Genomic DNA, 20,161 nt, shown 5'->3' with positions numbered 1-20,161 from the left:
GCTCTCAAGGCACCTGGACCAGATGGCCTAAACGCTTTTTTCTTCCAGCATAACTGGGACATTGTGGGAGACTCGATTTGTAAATACATTGAAGGCATATTTCAAAACAGTACGATTCCCCCTGAACTCAACAAAATCCTCCAGGTATTGCTTCCGATAATAGCTCCGCCAGAACACATCAAACAAGTTTGTGCAATGTGGTCTATAAGGGCCATTACAAAAATCATTGTCAATTAATTAAAACCTTTCCTTCCTGACTGGGTCTCAGAAAACCAAACAAATTTTGCTCCAGTCAGAGCTATTACTGATAATATCATCACCACCCAAGATATACATACTATGCGAAGGAAAGTAGGACAAAGGGATGGATGCCTATTAAAATCGACCTTGAAAAGACATACGATAGATTAGAATGAGGCTTCATTGACGACACTCTGAGAGATTTAAACATACCGGACAAGCTTAGGATCCTAATCATGCAATGTATATCCACGGTCTCTACACAGATACTATGGAATGGCTCGATGGCAGATGCTTTTCAACCGCAAAGAGGAATCAGAGAGGGAGACCCACTCTCGCCTTACCTTTTTGTTCCTTGTATGGAAAGGTTAACTCACTTTATACAAAAAACAGTCCAAAAAGGACAGTGGAAGCCGTTCTCAACATCCAAACATTGTCCGACAATTTCACACCTCCTCTTCGCTGACGACATGATACCCTTTGCCGAACCTCAATGGAACAACAATCAATCATCAGCACAATTTTAAATCAATTTTGTGAAGCTTCAGGACACAAAGTGAGCAAAGAAAAGATGACCTTGTACTACTCAAAAAACGTCCCAAAGGATCTAAGAGGGCAATTAAATAATGCGTTCGGCTTCACAGAGGTTAAGGATTTAGGTAAATCCCTCGGAGTTCCTATTCTGCACAACAGAGTTACATCGGCTACATATGATTACCTAGTTCGGATGGTTCAATCGAGACTCAATGGTTGGTCGGCAAAATGCCTCTCGTTAGCGGGGCGAATCACTTTAGCTAAAGCAGTCTAGTTGCTATCCCCAATTACACCATACAAACATCAGTCCTTCCAAGGAAAACGTGCATGGAGTTAGAAATATTGATAAAACACTTTGTTTGGGAAACTCTTAGTTCTCTGGGAAACAATGTGCACTCCACTCTCTCAAGGAGGAATCGAATTTTGAAATCTCAAAGAACTGAATGAGGGGTACCTAATGAAATTGGCTTTTAAGGTAATAACAAATAAAGAAGCATTATGGGTCCGGTTTCTCCGAGCAAAGTACAAATGTCACGAAAGAATACCATCACCTAGAATGAGTAAAAGCAACTCAATAATCTGGAATCTCCTTAGTATGGAATAACGTAAAGGAGAACATTGTATGGCACCTGGGTAATGGTTGCTCCATTAACTTTTGGCGAGATCCATGGATTAGAGATACAGATCCACTATTTCGTATGTCCCCACACACCTATCATCAACAACAGGGAACGAGAAAGTTGCAGAAATGGTTGACCACTCAGGAGAATGGATTTGGGACAAATTCCAACACCTATTACCGTTTGACATTCTACTTCGAATGGCAGCAACTAAAGGACCGGTGCATGAATGTCCAGAGGACGCATTAGGATGAAAAGCAAACGGTAACCAATCATTATACTTCGAATAGCAGCAACTATGGAATACGGATTGGACCAACAATAGAACAGAAAGGAAAGCTATGAAAAACAATACACAAGTTCAAAGGTCCGCAAAGAATCAGAATATTCATGTGGCTGATTTGCCTTAACAAGATCATGACAAACGAGGAGAGACGGAAACTAAATCTCTCAATGGATGATAGCTGCCCCATATGCGCGAATGCACCAGAAGATATAAACCATGTATTTCGATGGTGTCCCCAAGCAATTAGTATATGGACCATGTTAGTGAAACCAGAAAAACTTGAATGACTTCCTCACCATGGATATACGTGACTGGATCCAAACTAATTTGCACTACCCATGCAACATGGCTAATGAAGAACAGGAATGGGATCTGCTATTCGGATCAATTATATGGAATATTTGGCTGTCAAGGAATGCGGTTGCTTTTGACTCACCCCTTGAAGACAATGGATCCATCATTGACAGAAGCCGTAGGCTCCAAATGATGAGTATCCTAGCCAACCAATCAGAAAGAGCATCACACGTCCAGGAAGCAAATCTAATTTCCACAAACATGGAGGAGAAGCGGAATATAGGGACAAAACCAGCAATTGATTGGTTCAAAGTCAACACAGATGCAGGGAGAAACGCAACCAACGGTAACACTACATGTGCAGGAGTAATTAGAAACCATGAAGGGAAATGGTTTGTCGGGTTTTACAAATACATTGGCATCTGCTCCATTCTTGAAGCAGAATTGTGGGGGGATATACATAGGAATGACGATTGCATGGGGCCAAGGAATTCCACAACTAGAGGTTGAAACGGACAATAGAGAAGCTCACAGTCTCCTCAACAACAAGGACGAAAACATTGGTGCTCAGACCATCATATCCCACATCCGGAGTATAGAGAAAAGAGAACACTACAGCCACGTCTGTCGTGAAGGAAACCAAGTAGCTGACTCGCTGGCAAAGATAGCAACTCCCGGAGAGTTCGATGTGCACATAATCCACGAAACTCCACAGATGGTGATCAAGATGCTCCAGGATGAAGGACACACACAGTAGTTAGATAGTTATTTTCCTTTTGTTACCAAAAAAAATATTCAAAGGATATTACACTGATGACCATTGTATCGGTAAAAAATCACTGTATCATTTTTTTTATATTTGGGGTAAATTCTGTATCTACTACTTAAACTTTCAATATTATCAAACGATTTTAATATTTCATGAAAAACTTAATGAATGGATTTGCTGGCCGTTACATTTAATTTTTTTCAATCTGTACTGTTTTGTTGAACATGATTTCAGTCTCCACTTCACTGCAAAATGTCTTAATTTTTCTAAATCAATGGACTGACTTTTTATTATTTAATCTTCGTCGTTACGAGTCCGTTAAGTTTTAATTGATAAGTATTAAAATAAAATAAAAATTAAATATTAGGTGTAGTTTGAAAAAATTAAAAATTTAGATATTAAAATAAACCTAATTGCAATATGAAAATTTGAGATTTATGCAATATGAGAAGTAATAAAGGCAGCATTGAAAATTTGAGATTGAGGGGACAAAATGTGAAGCTCTCATGAAAAACAATCACTCAAAAAAAAAAGACGAGATAATTGCATGTATGATGGAAGTTTACATTAATGCCTTGTCCTAAAGCTATCACTCATCGTCTTCATTCTTAAGATTGCCACAGACATTACATTTCATTACTTTAGACAGAACATCGGGCGGCGGCAACGGCGCAAGCGTGCCCCTGCAGTTTTCCCGGTCGCACATGTATCTCACAAAGAAATAAGCATGAGGAAAATCAGCTTCGGCTCCTTGTTCTAAGTCGGAGCCCACAATTCGTTCGTCACTGTCCTCATCCATGATCTCCTCGCCCACTTCCTCCTCGACGTTCCCGTTATCGTTGATGTCTTCGGCTTCGTTATCCGACCAGCTAGCTTCAACATTGCATCGGTCACAGTCACAGGTAAAACCGTAGTCCTCGGCCAATCTCTTCTGTCTGGCCGAGTAGTTAAGATTGACAGGGAAATAACTCAAGCAAATCTCCTTACCCTGGGGAACATCATGGATCATCCTAACAATGAAGTCGGTGTTCCGCTAGCCGAGTCGAGGTAGTCGAATCTGCAGGCATTAGGAAGACAATCATGGTTGAAGAAAGAAGCCTTGGGGTAGATTCCGTAAGCACGGACGGACCTCTGACCGTCTTATTGTAGAGACATAGGTTCCATCAAGCCAAAAGCATTCAGTTTATCTTTTTCCAATAGAGCAGCCGTGAGTTCGATAGTAATCGATAAAGACGACGGAGGACAGATCGATGAAATGAGAGAATGCAGGAATTGGACTTTATGATCATCGGAAGGGGAATCCTGGCCTTGAAGAGAAAGCAAAACCTGGAAATCTGAGGGGGAAACAAGGGCTAGGTTATACGCAGCTATAAGAAACTGTGCTTGTACTTGCCGTTCGAGAGGTTGAGAAACAAGAGAAGAGCAGTCCCGAAGACGACTAAGAGCTGTTGCCGCAGTTAGGCAATTCGGACTGCAAAAGAGATGATGATGATAACATGATGGACACGGCACTACACTCGACGACGACGAGGAGAGTGTCCTAAAGCAACTCTCACAATAAGAGACTGAAGATTGAGGTTTAACCAACGGAAACTCGGAGTAAACGACGATAGGAGAATCCCTGAGAACGATTTGCCTCGCCTTCAAAGGTTGCGACGCAACGAGAGCCCTTCCTCTCCCTTCAATCTCTACTAACCTTAAAACCGAATCCGAAAACATCCTTTTTTACTTCCCACTCTGCAAACATAAAAAAACCTTCTACAAGGTTTACAATCCACAATGCTGCAAATATGTCTAATAGGTTAAATAATATACAAGGCCCTGTACTATGCATTTTTAGCGAATTTAATGGGAAAAATGACCTCATGAGTCGTGACAGAAGACAAACATTTCGAAAAGTAAAGAGCTAAAAATGACCAAATTATAATAAAGGGACTAAATCCACCAAAAATGCATGGTATAAGGACCTTCTCTGGAATTTGACCCTTTGTGAAACCAAAAGCTCAAATACAAAAACTAGTTTCTTTTTGCGGTAGTCATAGTTCTCTGTGATATCCTGGAGATGATAAGGATTAAATCATGTGAAAAACATTATCAAATTATTAGAATAACTACCGATTTGAATTAAGTGTAAACTAGTATCTAAACTATAAGTTTTGATCTGTTTTAGTAACTAAACTTTTAATTTTTCCAAAATCATACTTAAAGTTTACTTTTTGTTTTATTTTAGTATACTACCATTAAAAACTTAACGAGTTTAGTACCTATTATGTACCTAAACTATCAATTTTAGTCTGTTATAATACCTAAACTTTCAATTCTTTTCAAACTAAAATAAAACAAAAACTAAACTTTAGGTTTGATTTTGATAAAAATAAAAGCTTATATACTAAAACGAATCAAACCTGATAGTTTAGGTACTAAATGCATAAAGTTACCCTTGAATTAATTGGACAATGAATCAGATACATATGATTATACCAAAAAAAAATCTCTAATTACCTGAAAAGACTGGCTAGGATTACCTGCTCATTCCACAAGAGAAATCTTAGTTTTACACCATCATTATCAACAAGAGTGATCTGCTTCCTCTGTAAACCACCACATTGTTCCCGAGTTTCCAGTGATCCAATAGATTCAATCCTATCAAGAAGAAGACAAATGAATGGACACCCTACAGAAACAATGGTTATAATCTGAAATACAGTCATTAAATATTTGTACAATGAGCATGATGCAATCATACTTCAATTGTTACAGATTGCTTTGGAGAAAAAAGTCACACGGAATCAAATCAAAACTATTGCAACACCAAAATTTTAGGATATGGTTAATACAAAACAAAAGAAGGATAGAAATCATATATCCTACCTAGCATACCAAGAATACGGAACTCCATTCTTGACTCCGTCATGAGAAATGGAAGAAAAAGAATCTAAGCAAAACTGTACACCTATCAGGATTGCATCACCATCCAGATCCTGCAAAGCCAAAAAAAAAAAAGAGAACTGGTTACATTCCTGCAAGTGGAGAAAAAAGAAATGTTGAAAGCAAGGGAATATCCCCAATATCAGGCATGATTTGACCTTATATTTTCATTTAAAATCATCGGTCATATATTGCAAGTTACCTCATCCAATAATATCAAAAAATATTCTGTAGGCAATAACCGTGGGGTACCAAATCCTTCTTTGGCAGTTTGAAGATAGCAACCTGTAAGGAAAACCTCTCTTCCTTTCTTCAAAATCCCATTGGGAGTATCAACCAACTCATAGTATCTACAAAGAGTTATCATCACAAACTTATTGGCGGCATACAAACAGCTATATCCTTCCCACCATCCTGAAGCAGCTTATCACATCTAATTTACAGTGGAAAACAGTTATACTTGGCTATGTTACTCTGACTCAATTTAACTGTTGAACGCAGGTATATGCAAAATACAGCCACGTGAACAGATACGTTCAATTTTTTTTTGGCAGTACTTTGAGGGTACTTGAACAGACGTATCCTTATACATATCCGAATATGCAATGGATAGGGGTGTCAAAGGATACTTCAATAAAAATAGCCAGAGTGACAGACGTACTTAGGTAAGAATAAATATCTAGAGAGTAGTTTGATACACATACCTTCGGTGAAGATAAAGATCAATGGTATTGGTGTTGTGAAATTCGGGTTAATTTCCACCAATAACAGATTCACCTTGAAAACTATTATCTAGGTGACTAGTGTGAAAACGATTGTACTAAAAATCACCTCAAGGTAGATTCCCAGGAAAGAGGAGGGGTCACAATGGTCCCTCTTAAAACCCACTTTCCTTAGACAGAACTACCAAGACAAGTAATTTTAATAGGACAATAATTGACAACAACTATACCCGACAATAGCTATTAAATAGACATAAAAGAGAACACCAAAATATTTCACTAATAGAGGAAATATTACAAAGAGAGAAAGAATACAAGTAGCCTTTAAAATAGAAGAATGCTTATATTTGTGGGATGATTAACTAAGGAGGAGGAGGGCTTTATTTATAACAAAAGAATTTTCCCTCCTCCTTATACACAACCAATGTGAGACTTTTGCCAAAAACCAACAAATCTCCACCTTGGCAAATTCCACACACATCTCTAAAAAAAACAATCTTTTAATTTGTAACAATATTGACCAAATCTAAACAATGTTTAAACTTGACCGCAGTTACCACTTTTGTCAACATATCAACAGGATTCTCAGTGGTCCGAATCTTCTGGATTATGACTCCACCTTCTTCTAGAATCTCTCGTACAAAGTGATATCGAACATCGATGTGCTTCGTCCTTGCATGGTAAACCTGGTTCTTTGCTAAATGAATAGCACTCTGACTGTCACAGTGCACTTTGATGTGCTTTTGTTCCATTCTCAATTCACCAAGCAACCCTTGAAGCCAAATTGCCTCCTTCACAGCCTCTGTAACTGCCATATACTCTGCCTCTGTAGTAGACAAAGCCACTGTTGACTGTAAGGTGGACTTCCAACTGACTGGTGCCTTTGCAAATGTAAACACATAACCAGTAGTTGATCGACGCTTGTCCAAATCACCTGCATAGTCTGAATCACAATACCCAACTACACACTGACCATCTTGTTTGTCCTGCTGAAAGACCAAACCAACATCTACGGTGTTCAGAACATACCGCAAAATCCATTTCACAGCTTGCCAATGCTCCTTTCCAGGATCATGCATATACCTGCTCACAACCCCAATTGCCTGTGAAAATATCGGGTCTCGTACACACCACTGTATACATCAAGCTACCAACAGCACTTGCATACGGAACCTTTGACATGTATTCCCGTTCTACATCATCCTTAAGTGACATGGATGCACCGAGCTTGAAATGAGGAGCAAGAGGTGTACTAACTGGTTTTGACATCTCATTTATGCCAAAACGTTTTAGTACCTTCCTCAGATATTATTTCTGAGACAAACAAAGCCTCCCCAATTTTTTATCCCTTGATATCTCCATGCCTAGAATCTTCTTCACTTCACCAAGATCCTTCATCTCAAACTCCCTGTTCAATTGAGTCTTTAGTTTCGCAATTTCTGTCTGACTCCTGGAAGCTATCAGCATATCATCAACATAAAGAAGAAGATATATATAGGATCCGTCTTCTAGCTCGCGTAAATACACACAATGATCATATATTTGCTTCTTGTGTACTTCTGCCCTATCATAAACTTGTCAAATCGCTTATACCACTGCCTTGGAGATTGCTTCAATCCGTACAACGATTTTTCTAATTTGCACACCATCTCTTCTTTTTCAGCAACTTTGAATCCATCTGGCTGAGTCATGTAGATTTCCTCATCCAAGTCTCCATGTAAAAATGCAGTTTTTACATCCATCTGAACTAGTTCCAAATCCAACTGCGCTACCAAAGCCAACAAAATTCTGATGGAGGAATGTTTTACAACTGGAGAAAATACTTCATTATAATCAACTCCCTCCGTTTGAGCGTAGCCTTTAGCCACCAATCTTGCTTTGTAGCGGATGTTATTCTTGTCAGGAAATCTATCTTTCTTTGCATATACCCACTTGCACCCAATTGGTATCAGCGCTCTTGGTTTATTTTAGTATGCTCTGTGGTTGCGGCTTAGGCTGATCTTCCACATCAGAAAAATTTCCTTGGGATAATTGACATTCTGCATTGGCAGCTATTAAATAGAATTTGTAGCAGAAATGGCAGACGCTTCTTCATCTTCAATTTTGGCAAGAAATGCTGTGACAAATGTTAGATTTGCAGTGGAGATTTTTGATGGCACCGGTCATTTCGGCATGTGGCAAAGCGAGGTTCTAGATGCCCTATTTCAGCAGGGTATAGACATTGCTATTGAAGGAGAGAAACCAGATGATGTTGAGGAGAAAGAATGGAAGAGGATCAATAGAATGGCATGTGGTACTATTCGATCGTGTCTTTCTAGAGAGCAGAAGTATGCATTTTCTAAGGAAACTTCTGCAAGTAAATTGTGGAAGGCACTTGAGGAGAAATTTTTGAAGAAAAGCGGTCAGAACAAACTCTACATGAAAAAGAGACTGTTCCGCTTCAACTATGTACCAGGTACCACTATGAATGATCACATTACTAGCTTTAATCAGCTGGTGACTGATATGATGAATATGGACGTGACTTTTGAAGACGAAGATCTGGCTCTGATGTTGATGGGATCACTTCCTGATGAGTTTGAGTATCTTGAAACTACTCTACTTCATGGGAAGGTTGATGTGTCTCTCAGTGAAGTAACTGCTGCCTTATATAGTTATGAATTGAGAAAGAAAGACAAACAAGAAAACACAAGTGTCGAAGCAGAAGCTCTTGTTGTTAGAGGCCGTTCCAAGAGTCAAAATAAAGGAAGCAGAGGGAGATCGAAGTCAAAGTCCAGATTGAGCAAAGATGAATGTGCATTTTGTCGAGAAAAAGGGCACTGGAAGAAAGAATGTCCCAGGCTAAAGAATAAAGGCAAACCTGAAAGGGGGAAGGCTGTCTCAGAATCAAATGTGGTCGAGTATGATGATGGAGATTCAGATTTCGCATTCGCTGCTACACCATCAACCAGCTGTTCCAGTTCATGGCTGTTAGATTCAGCTTGTAGCCACCATATGACCCCCAATAGAGAATGGTTCTTTGATTTTAAAGAACTAAAAGCTGGAATTGTCTACACAGCAAATAATTCCCCTCTTGACACACTTGGGATTGGTTCAATTCGCTTGAGGAATCAGGATGGATCAATCAGAACCTTAACAGGTGTCAATTATGTACCAGATTTAATGAGAAATCTCATCTCTGTGGGAACCTTAGAGTCAAAAGGTTTAGAAGTGAGGGCAAAAGATGGGATTATGAGGATTATCTCTGGTGCACTGGTGATAATGAAGGGAATCCGAAAAAAAAAACGATGTGTATTACTTTCTGGGTAGTACAATTGTTGGGACAGCATCAGTGGCAGCTTCTACTGATGAACAGGAGTCAGAAGCAACCAGGTTATGGCATATGCGCTTGGGGCATGTTGATGAAAAATCCTTGAAATTACTGATAGATCAAGGATTATTGAAGGGTGCTCGGGCTTGCAAATTAGCTTTTTGTGAGCATTGCATCAAAGGGAAGAAGACGAGGGTGAAATTTGGAACAGCAATCCATGATACTAAAGGTATTTTGGATTATGTTCATTCAGATGTATGGGGGGCTTCCAAGACAACTTCATTGGGAGGAACACACTATTATGTCACCTTTGTTGATGATTTTTCCCGGAGAGTTTGGGTGTATCCAATGAAGACAAAGGATGAGGTGCTAGGATTTTTCCTTAAATGGAAAAAGATGATGGAGACTCAAACAGGCAGAAAAATCAAACGTCTCCGTACAGACAATGGTGGAGAGTACAAAAATGATCCATTTCTGAAAGTCTGTGAAGAGGAAGGTATTGTTAGGCACTTCACTGTCAGAGGTATACCACAACAGAATGGAGTGACAGAGCGTATGAACCGGACATTAGTGGAGAAGGTTCGGTGTATGTTGTCTAATGCTGGGTTAGGCAAAGAATTTTGGGCTGAGGCTTTGGTCTATGCTTGTCACCTTGTCAACCGCTTACCATCGACTGCTATTGGTGGTAAAACACCATTAGAGAAATGGTTTGGAGTACCTGCTACAGATTATGATTCCTTACATGTGTTTGGTTCCACTGCATACTACCATGTTAAGGAGTCAAAGCTGGATCCAAGAGCAAAGAAGGCGATTTTTGTGGGATGATTAACTAAGGAGGAGGAGGGCTTTATTTATAACAAAAGAATTTGATACACATACCTTCGGTGAAGATAAAGATCAATGGTATTGGAACTGTGAAATTCGGGTTAATTTCCACTAATAACAGACGTACTTAGGTAAGAATAAATATCCAGAGAGTAGTTTGATACACATACCTTCGGTGAAGATAAAGATCAATGGTATTGGAACTCCAATAATCCCCCAAAGTAAGCATGTAAATGTTTGTACCTAAAACAGAAGGATATCAATTAGCAGCGGAAACAATAACACAAAGGCATAAATACTCATCGGGTTTATCAACGAAGCTTGAATTTTATAGCAACCTGGAAGAACATAAGCATCCACAAACACAGCTTCCAAAACACTACTTAAAGACAAGAAATTCTTCTCGTACATCGAATCAATTGTAACTGTGTTAGGAAGCTTTGCTCTCCTATGTTTTCATCTGATTTATGATCTCTGGTCTTTTCTTTGGAAACAATCAATCAGGTTGAAGACTTAATAAAAAACAGAATTATAGAAAATTCAAATAAATCAAGCTAAATTTCAATCGATATAGCTGTAATACAGTTGGAAAAATAATCCAAGATTGCAAAGTCAGACTTCCAAGAATGCCGTTTATTTTTTCCCCTTAATTTGTTTAATAAACTAAAGTAACCAAAAGTAGCTCAAAATAGATCGATAAAATTAACCGGAAATATCAAAGTCAACAAAAGAGAACTGAGTCTATGAACTCCAATTGGTTAATCTAGATATATTTAAGGAAAATAAACAGTGAATTTCTAAGATGCCGATTCTTTCTCTTTAATGTGATAATCAACTAAAATGACTAAAAGTGGCTAAATATAGATCAATAAATTTAAACGGAAATATCAAATTAAACAAAAGAGAATAGATACTACGAAATCTAATCGATCAATCTAGACCATAGTTCGTCATAACGAAGCAAATCATCAAAACCGTGCAGCAAGCGTAGTACCTGAGAGAGATCGGCGAGCAAAATAGCAGCAGTAACACCACTCGAGTAAGAAATACAAGTTTTGAGGATCCGAGACGCGAACCAGCCCCATCCAGCTCCAGTGTAACCGTCTTCATTTACACTAGGATCCTCATCTTCTTCAGGAGACATGACCGACCTAGCGTACTCGATAAATGCGAGAAACGGATCTTCTTCTGCATCGCTATCTCGTTTTCGATCATTATCGATTTCCATTAGCGAGGCTCCATTAGAGCTAGTCTTCATCGCAGAGTTTCTACAGAAGCTAGAGAGACTTATCGGCGGCAGAGAACGGATTTTTGTTAGTACTTTGTTTTGGGAGGGAATCTTGAGAAATTGGTTTCTTATAATTTTCATATTTTTGGCGGGAGAGAAATGTTTAGGTACAGTCAAGAGTACTTTAGCGTTTTGTGAGCTCAATCGACAAAAAAACCTCGGAATGGGCTTGGATAAGTAACATAAAGCCCTGTTTTTCTAAAAGGCTTATTGTAATGGGCTGGGACTCCTAGCAATCTTGACGTTAAAGGTGAAAGTATTGTACAGGTCCTTGTACTTTGTATAGATTGCATTTTGGTCTCTAAACTTTTAAAACGAGTAAAAGGACTACTCATTAGGGAGGAAGTTAAGATTTAATATTAGGAGAAATAAATTATTTAATATTAAAATAATAGAGATCCATTAAGAATTTAGTGTAAAGATATTAATAAAAAGTATATTTGATCTGAATCTTACGAGTTTTGACGTAATTTGATCATATATTATTAAGTTTTCTAAAAGAAATAATGTTAAAATTATCTCCAATATTTATTAAAATGGTCATTTTAGTCTCTATTTTTTTAAAAAGTAATTTGGTCACCAATGTTTTTTGAAGTAATATTAAAATGTTTTTTAAGGTAAAAAAACCCCTAACATTTGATAGAATATTCACTAGTTTGACTCTTACTTTTTTCTAGAGCATTTTGGCCCTTAAAGTTTTATTTTAGGTAAAAAAAAGTCTATACTTTCAGAGTCTTAATCGTGTGTTAACTAACAATGTATATATATAGACAGATCTTTTTGCTTTCAAAAAGAATAATATGAGTCAAAATGACTATTTTGATCAATATTGGAGGATGCTTTTAGCATTATACATAAAAGATCAGTGTCAGGTCGATTTTTTGGGATCATGTCGTGTTTTTTGACCCGACCCGTAAACTTTTAATCCACCATGTATTCTCATATTTTCACCGAACAAATTACACGATAAATTTTTCGAACAGAACCATATAATTTTTGAATCTCCAACCTAAGGCATGTTATGTCAGGTGAGAAAACACGTTATATGTTTAAATTCAATGAGAATTAAAGACATAACACATGGGGTGGGTTTACTTCTACTTTCCTTGATACCAAACATTAAAAGCTGCAAGAGGAAATAAAATCGTTCAAGTCTTTCCTTAATTAATACTAGCCATCATCACCTTCGTACATTTACATGTTCATCGGGACCCATATCATTGCTCGTTGGGTGACTATCATTAAACAATGGTGGGAATTTACGACCAACTCAAGATATATAAACAAAAAATTTATTTGAGCAAATTAAATTTTAATGGTTAAAATTTATTTAGTAATTAAATTCATTTATAAATGAAATATATTTGTGTTAAATACTGATTCAAATATTTGATTATACAAATATAAAACAAGACTTAATCTTTATAATTATACAGTGGTTGATGTACATGTTTTTCAAGGTGGGTATGAACCCACTTTAAAATATGAGTTTCTTTACGATATTATTTCGTTTTACTAATGGTACTTATCTTGAAAATTTATTTGTGCACATCTCATATGAACACATTTATGCTATTATTCTTGAATTTATCACTGAAATTATGAATTATTATTCTTTTAACTCATAAAAATAATATTAAATCTCGTTAAATGTTACACCTTCTTTTTCTATACTAATCTCATTTTTATGTTAGGTTAAAAAAATTTAACAACCCGAATGAAGAAAGTACGTAATATTCACGTATGAAAGGAGAACCATCAAAAACCCCGACAGCACAAACAAACTATCTCAACAACAATACTAAATTATGAGAAACAGTAGGATCGGCTGTGGTGACGGTGTTGGAGCAGCTCTGGCAAGCATTATGGATTAGCTAGCTATAGGATACTGAGTAGTGGTAGTAGTTGAGAAGACGATACTACATTAAATACGATGCCACTGTCCAGCTTAGTTATTAGGGTTTGATTTTTTTTTTCAAAGTTAGATACTAAGATCTTCAACTAACCCGCTGCATGCATTTATGATTCATATCGAGTTTAGTGTGTGTGTTTGTATATAAATGAGGTTGCTCGCTATGTATCTTCATGCTCAAAGTTGATAGAAATCAAGAGTTGGGATTTACATTTAAGGAAAATGGCAGGGAAAGGGAGAGTGATTTCCAAAAGATTTGGAGTGTTTGCTTTGATGTTTGTGTTTGCCATAGGGATAGCCCATTGCCGAAGGTTTGAGAAGGATAATTTCGGTGGTGGTTTGGGTGGTGGTGCCGGAGGAGGGCTCGGCGGTGGTGCTGGTGTAGGCGGTGGAGCTGGTGGAGGGCTTGGCGGTGGCGCTGGTTTAGGAGGTGGAGGGGGACTTGGTGGTGGTGGAGGAGCAGGAGGAGGTCTTGGTGGCGGTTTAGGAGGCGGAGCAGGTGCTGGTGGTGGTTTAGGAGGTGGAGTTGGAGGAGGCCTTGGTGGCGGTTTAGGAGGCGGAGCAGGTGCTGGTGGTGGTTTAGGAGGCGGAGCAGGAGGTGGAGCTGGAGGAGGTCTTGGTGGCGGTTTAGGAGGTGGAGCTGGCGGTGGTTTAGGAGGTGGAGCAGGTGGTGGTGGTGGTGGTGGTTTAGGAGGCGGAGCTGGAGGAGGTCTTGGTGGCGGTTTAGGAGGTGGAGCAGGTGGAGGTTTCGGAGGTGGTGCTGGTGGAGGAGCTGGAGGCGGTGCAGGTGGTGGTTTCGGAGGCGGTGCTGGCGGAGGAATTGGGGGAGGATTCTAATTCCAAAACGTGCATGGCATGGTTGCAAAACCATGCAAATTCCTCATGAGGTGGTGCAATTCTAAGCATGCAAATGCACTTTTATAGTATGATCAGTAATTATCGAGCAAAATAATAATGAAAAACGAAGCTGCAAAATGCTTCTTAGGCTTAGCTGCAAATTTCTATGCAAAATATGTATTTTCTTTTTAATTATTAAGATTTATTCACCATCTGTCGCACCAAGATGATAAGTGCATACAATTGTTGTAACTCTATCCTATTAAATATATTTGAATAAATTCAATCAAGCACGCTATGCATCTTACGGTATTATTAGAGTGTAATTGTTAAATCATTAATCTAAAATTAAAAATAAAGAAATTATTATCTAATTTGTTTAACATTAAAATGAAAAGCATCTACAAGGATTTAAATTGAAATAATGTTAGGTTAAGACTTAATTCGTCTACTTTTAAAATTAAGAACGACCTAAAAATAATTGTGCCAAAAGGGATAAGGATCTACTTCACCTGGTTTAAAATGGATCATACATGGAACATGTTCTTCGTCTGCGAAGTTACATGTCGAATCTCAGCATTGATAATCTTCTTGTTGTTCAACGTCGCGTCGGCCGAGAAAATTCGGGCGATCTTCATGTTCGGAGTTTCGATAGTCGCCGTCGAAAACAACAATTACATCAAGACGTTAGCGAAAGGTAATAGAAGAAATTGCACTATGATATTGATTACTCCAAATCCCAACCACTAATGGTAGAACAGTAATCAATATCATAGTGCAAGTTCTTCTATTACCTTCCTGTTCTGTTCAAAGCATGGTGGGTCTAAATGTCTCTGAGTCTTGGCCTCTAGGCGGTGTTGCAGGTTTTTAAGTTTGCAGATTCTCTCTTGTCACGGCAGTCCTAAATTTTGTGGGTGTGTTATGTTCGGTTGGCACCGTCCTGCTTTGAGGATGGTTCCGTTCTTGTTTGTGTCTGGCTGTTGAGGTGGTCCCGGTCGTAGGGATGTTTACACAAGATGTTGTGCGTGTCTATTGTTGTAAAGTTACTGTTTTATTCTACAGTTATGGGTGGTTTTCTTTGTATGTGCTAGGTGCATATCGGTGATGCTGATTTCCAGATTATTAGGAGTATGTTAGTGCTGTATGTTGTGGTCTCGGGTGTTTTTTCACCTTTGTTCAAGCTTACTAGGATGAATGTACTCTTTTACTCCATTTAAAGTTTATACCGAGGCATTCATTCTTAGTGTTTTCATCATCAATAAAAATAAACTTTACTGAGAAAAAAAAAAGAATCAGGCATTGTTCACCGTCGTTAGCGGTTCCAATGATTACCTTTTTAGACAAGAGAATATTTCCTTGAAGAATGTATGGGCTTGTGGGTGGTATTTGAACATTATGAGTTTGAGATTCTAATCCCAACTCAGAGTTAAAAGAGCTCGCATTCGTATCATATCTATTTAATTTATCTCAGAAAATCTTATCGTTAGAACATCTTGTTGGTCTAGGAGGGATAATTAAAGGTCCATCTAAAATGATTCGGATCATTTCTCGTATCAAGATCGACATGACAAAAAAATTCTCACTCACCCGATCAAAAAATTATAAATTGAATCTAAGTATTTTTAATGAAAATTTCCAATTTTATCCCTCGTCTTCAGGTTAAAGATGAACATTTGACCCGAATTAGATTAATTCTGACCTAATTCTATGGAATCAAGCTCTTTTTAAAAAATGGGGTTCAAGTTAGATTTAATTTTTTTAATGTTAAGTCGGATTGGTCAGATTTAAGGCTAAAAGTATTCTATCTAACCCAAAATAAAAATATAATTGATTTTTATATATTCAAATACAATTGATATAATATCACACTCTCTATATTCTTTCAGTTAGGTCCCTTTTTCACTAATACAAAATATTTTTTTTGTTATATATATTTATATCGGGTCAGATTTAAGGTTAAAAGCACTTGAACTTTCGTTTCAGTACAATCAAGTATACTTTAGCGTTTCGTGATCTCAATCGACAAAAAAACTCGGAATGGGCTTGGATAAGAAGCCCTGCGTTTCTAAAAGGTTTATTGTAATGGGCTGGGACTCCTAGCAGTCTTGACGTTAAAGGTGAAAGTATTATACAGGTCCTTGTACTTTGAATGGATTGCACTTAGGTGTCTGAACTTTTAAAGAGTAAAAGATTCATTCATGTAAGGATGGAGTTAGGATCAAATATTATGAAGGGTAAATCATATAATATCAAAATAATAGGGATCCATTAAGAATTTAATATCAAAACATTAATAAAGACGACATTTGACTCGAACCTTATGAGTTTTGACCCAATTTAACTTTATAGGCTCAAGCCTTTAAAAAAATCAAGGTCAAGTCGAGTTTTTTTAAGGATAAGGTCGTCTTGAATTTTTTAACGCGATCTGAAACCTTCACATCTGCTACACATTCTCATGTATTTCACTAAAAGAATCATGAATGATTTTTTCAAATTGAATCAAGGAAAGAGCTACGTTGGGGTCCAAAGAGGCCTCGGTCCCTGTAAAATTTTTATATATTTGATAGATTTTGGCCTAATATTATTTTGGTTCATATAAAAGTAAGTATTCAAATTAAAAAAAAATACAATAATTTATTAAATATTTAATTATGTAGCAATCAAACTAAAGAATGATAGTTCAATGTTCTCAAGTCTTTTGGTCTAATAACAATTTAGGCCATTATAAGTTTAGATATTAGATAAATTAAGCATTTTCTTTTGAATTTTAGATTTAAATACCTAATAATCTATTGTATTTTTATAAAATCTAATATTTTAGCCTCTAAGATTTAGTTCTGTCTCCTTCCCTCAATCAAACCATATATAATTTTAGCCACAAAATCCAACGTAAGTATTTTATATCAGATGAGAAAAAACGTTATACGTTGAAATTAAATGAGAATTAAAGATATAACATGGGCTGGGTTTATTACTACTTTCTTTGATACCAAACATTAAAAGCTGCAAGAGGAAAGAAAATCGTTCAAGTCTTTCCTTAATTAATAGGCATCAATATCACCCTCGTACATTTACATGTTCATTGGATCCCACAGGGATGAACGCACGAGTTTATATTAGGAGACGAACTTGAACTTATAAAGTTCTAAAAGGTGAAAACAAATTTTCAATATAAAATACATAAAAAATCTAAAATTTATGACAATTTTAAACTTTTAGGGAACAACCGCCCTCACCGCCCCACCTAAGTCCATCCCTACCGGACCCATATCATTGCTCTTTGGGTGACTACCATTAAACAATGGTGGAAATTTACGAGCAACTCAAGATATCTAAACAAGATATCTATTTTTATATCTTATTTCATTTATAAATGAAATTTATTTGTATTAAATGCTTATTCAAATTTTACTAATAGTTGTTTATTCCCCTTACATAAAATCTTGCATCCATCCCTAGGCAGATGTATGTGTGTGTCTTTCAAGGTAGCACATGCCCACTTTGAAATTTGAGTTTTTTTATAATAGTTGTTTATTTTATTAATGGTGGTTACCTTAAAATTTTATTTGTGCACGCACTATATAAAATATTTATGTTATTAATATATATGTGCTCATTCTGAGAAATATTTTTGGATTTATCATTAAAATTACGAGACAATCATTTTTGAAATATTTAATCAACTTGTAATCTTCATAACGTTTTGAAAGATCAATTTTATAGAGATGTTACTTTAGCATATATACCAAAATTTGGGATAAATGAAATATTCATATAGGTGTACTCTTTGTAATTTGTAGGTTTGTTATATATTATTATTCATTTTAATTTCGTAGAAAAATATAATATTACATCACATTAAATATTATTCCTTCTTTTTTTATACTAATCTCGCATATTTATTTTCGCTTAAAAAATTTCTAACAATCCGAATGAAGAAATTACGTAATATTCACGTATGAAATTAGAAGTGAGAACCATCAAAATCCTCGAAACCTCGATGAAATTATCGCTTAAATACAATGTCACCGTCCAGCTTAGTTATTAGGGTTTGATTGTTTTTTTTTTCAAAGTTAGATTCTAAAATCTTCAACTAACCAGCTGCATGCATTTATGATTCATATCGAGTTTAGAGTGTGTGTGTGTGTGTGTGTATACGAGGTTGTTCGCTATGTATATCCATGCTCAACGTTGATAGAAATGAAGAGTTGAGAGTGTTTACATTTAAGGAAAACGGGCAGGAAAGGGAGAGTGATTTCCAAAAGATTTGGAGCGTTTGCATTGATGTTTGTGTTTGCCGTAGGGATAGCTCAGTGCAGGAGGTTTGAGAAGGATAATTTCGGTGGTGGTTTGACTGGTGGTGCCGGACGAGGGCTCGGTGTTCCTCGTGGTGGTTGTTTTGGTCATGGAGGATTTCCTTTTTTTGGTGGTGGTGGATTTTTGTGTGGTGAACCCGGTGGTGGCGCTGGAAGAGGTCTTGGTGGCGGTTTTGGAGTAAGTTTCGGTGGCGCCCATGGCGATAATTTGGGAGGCGAAGCAGTTGTTGGTGGAGGAATTGGGGGAGGATTCTAATTCCAGAACGAGCATGGTATGGTTGAAAAACCATGCAAATTCCTCTTGAGGTGGTGCAACTCTAAGCATGCAAATGCATTTTTATAGTATGATCAGTAATTATCAAGCAAAATAATAATGAAAAACGAAGCTGCAAAATGCTTCTGAGGCTTATCTGCCAAATTTCTATGCAAAATACGTATTTTTCTCTCTTTATTATTAGAATTTATTCACCATCTGTTGCACCAAGATGATAAGTGCATGCATCTTACGGTATTATTAGAGTGTAATTGTTAAATCATTAATCTAAAATTAAAAATAAAGAAATTATTATCTAATTTGTTTAAAATTAAAATGAAAAGCATCTTAAAGGATTTAAATTGAAATAATGGTAAGTTAAGACTTAACTGGTTCACTTTTAAAATTAAGAACGACCTAAAAATAATTGTGTCAAGAGGGATAAGGATCTACTTCACCTAGTTTAAAATTAAGAGGACCTACAAAATAACTAAATCTGAAAAATCAAAAAATTATGACTTAATCTGTTTAATTTCAAAATTAAAAGAGACCTAAAAATAATTTTATCCAAAATTTGAGAGGGATTATAACTCCTCCCATTTTTCAAATAGTTTTATCCCCAACTACAATTAATCATAATAAATATTCAATCTGTAACCTTATGTTAAATCTAATGTGATTTTTAGAAATTTGAAAACAATATAATTTTTGTTCATGTCCTACACTAAATTAAGAAATTTGTTTTTCATACATTAATTTATTATAATTTTCACCTTATTATTACTAATGTTATGTCTTGGTTCAAACTAGAAATGAGAACATAAGTTGAACCGAATCAGACTTTTAATCGATTCAGATTTGATCCGATATATATATATATATATACATAATTTTTATTTGTATCGGGTAAACTAAAAAATCTAATCGAAAAAAATAAATAATTATTGTTCCAGATATTTTTAAATACAATGGATAAATATATTATTATAACAAGTCAAGTCAGGTCAGGTCAAAGATTATTCACTTA

The 20,161-nt window shown here is 36.6% G+C and overlaps 3 protein-coding genes and 2 pseudogenes across 6 annotated transcripts; 3 read left to right on the top strand and 2 right to left on the bottom strand.

Moving 5' to 3' along the window:
- The first annotated feature begins 1,977 nt into the window (after positions 1–1,977).
- On the top strand, positions 1,978–2,731 carry LOC120134886. The gene is made up of 2 exons (XM_039151267.1): positions 1,978–2,340; positions 2,417–2,731. Exons 1-2 carry the CDS (start codon positions 1,978–1,980, stop codon positions 2,729–2,731), a joined length of 678 nt encoding a protein of 225 aa, XP_039007198.1.
- Positions 2,732–3,213: 482 nt separating this feature from the next.
- On the bottom strand, positions 3,214–4,587 carry LOC120134915 (annotated as a pseudogene).
- A 172-nt stretch (positions 4,588–4,759) lies between these two features.
- On the bottom strand, positions 4,760–11,787 carry LOC120134885 (annotated as a pseudogene).
- Positions 11,788–13,799: 2,012 nt separating this feature from the next.
- On the top strand, positions 13,800–14,855 carry LOC120134921 (glycine-rich cell wall structural protein-like). Of its 4 annotated transcripts, XM_039151295.1 has the most exons (3): positions 13,802–14,197; positions 14,264–14,374; positions 14,459–14,855. In XM_039151295.1, exons 1-3 carry the CDS (start codon positions 13,951–13,953, stop codon positions 14,563–14,565), a joined length of 465 nt encoding a protein of 154 aa, XP_039007226.1. In that variant the 5' UTR covers positions 13,802–13,950; the 3' UTR covers positions 14,566–14,855. The 4 variants fall into 4 exon arrangements, with proteins under 4 accessions (XP_039007225.1, XP_039007224.1, XP_039007226.1 ...); XM_039151294.1 differs by having other exon boundaries at positions 13,800–14,227; positions 14,294–14,855; XM_039151293.1 differs by having other exon boundaries at positions 13,801–14,248; positions 14,315–14,855.
- A 243-nt stretch (positions 14,856–15,098) lies between these two features.
- On the top strand, positions 15,099–19,137 carry LOC120134884 (glycine-rich cell wall structural protein-like). The gene is made up of 3 exons (XM_039151266.1): positions 15,099–15,262; positions 15,379–15,428; positions 18,869–19,137. The coding sequence occupies exons 1-3, from the start codon at positions 15,099–15,101 to the stop codon at positions 19,135–19,137; spliced, it is 483 nt and encodes a 160-aa protein (XP_039007197.1).
- The last annotated feature ends 1,024 nt before the right edge of the window (positions 19,138–20,161 follow it).

This window comes from Hibiscus syriacus, unplaced genomic scaffold (genome assembly GCF_006381635.1).
Source record: "Hibiscus syriacus cultivar Baekdansim isolate YM2019G1 unplaced genomic scaffold, ASM638163v2 tig00110600_pilon, whole genome shotgun sequence".
In the NCBI taxonomy this organism is placed as follows: Eukaryota; Viridiplantae; Streptophyta; class Magnoliopsida; order Malvales; family Malvaceae; genus Hibiscus; species Hibiscus syriacus.
The sequence above is the reverse complement of the archived record's forward strand: the minus strand, read 5'-3'. Positions and strand labels throughout refer to the sequence as shown.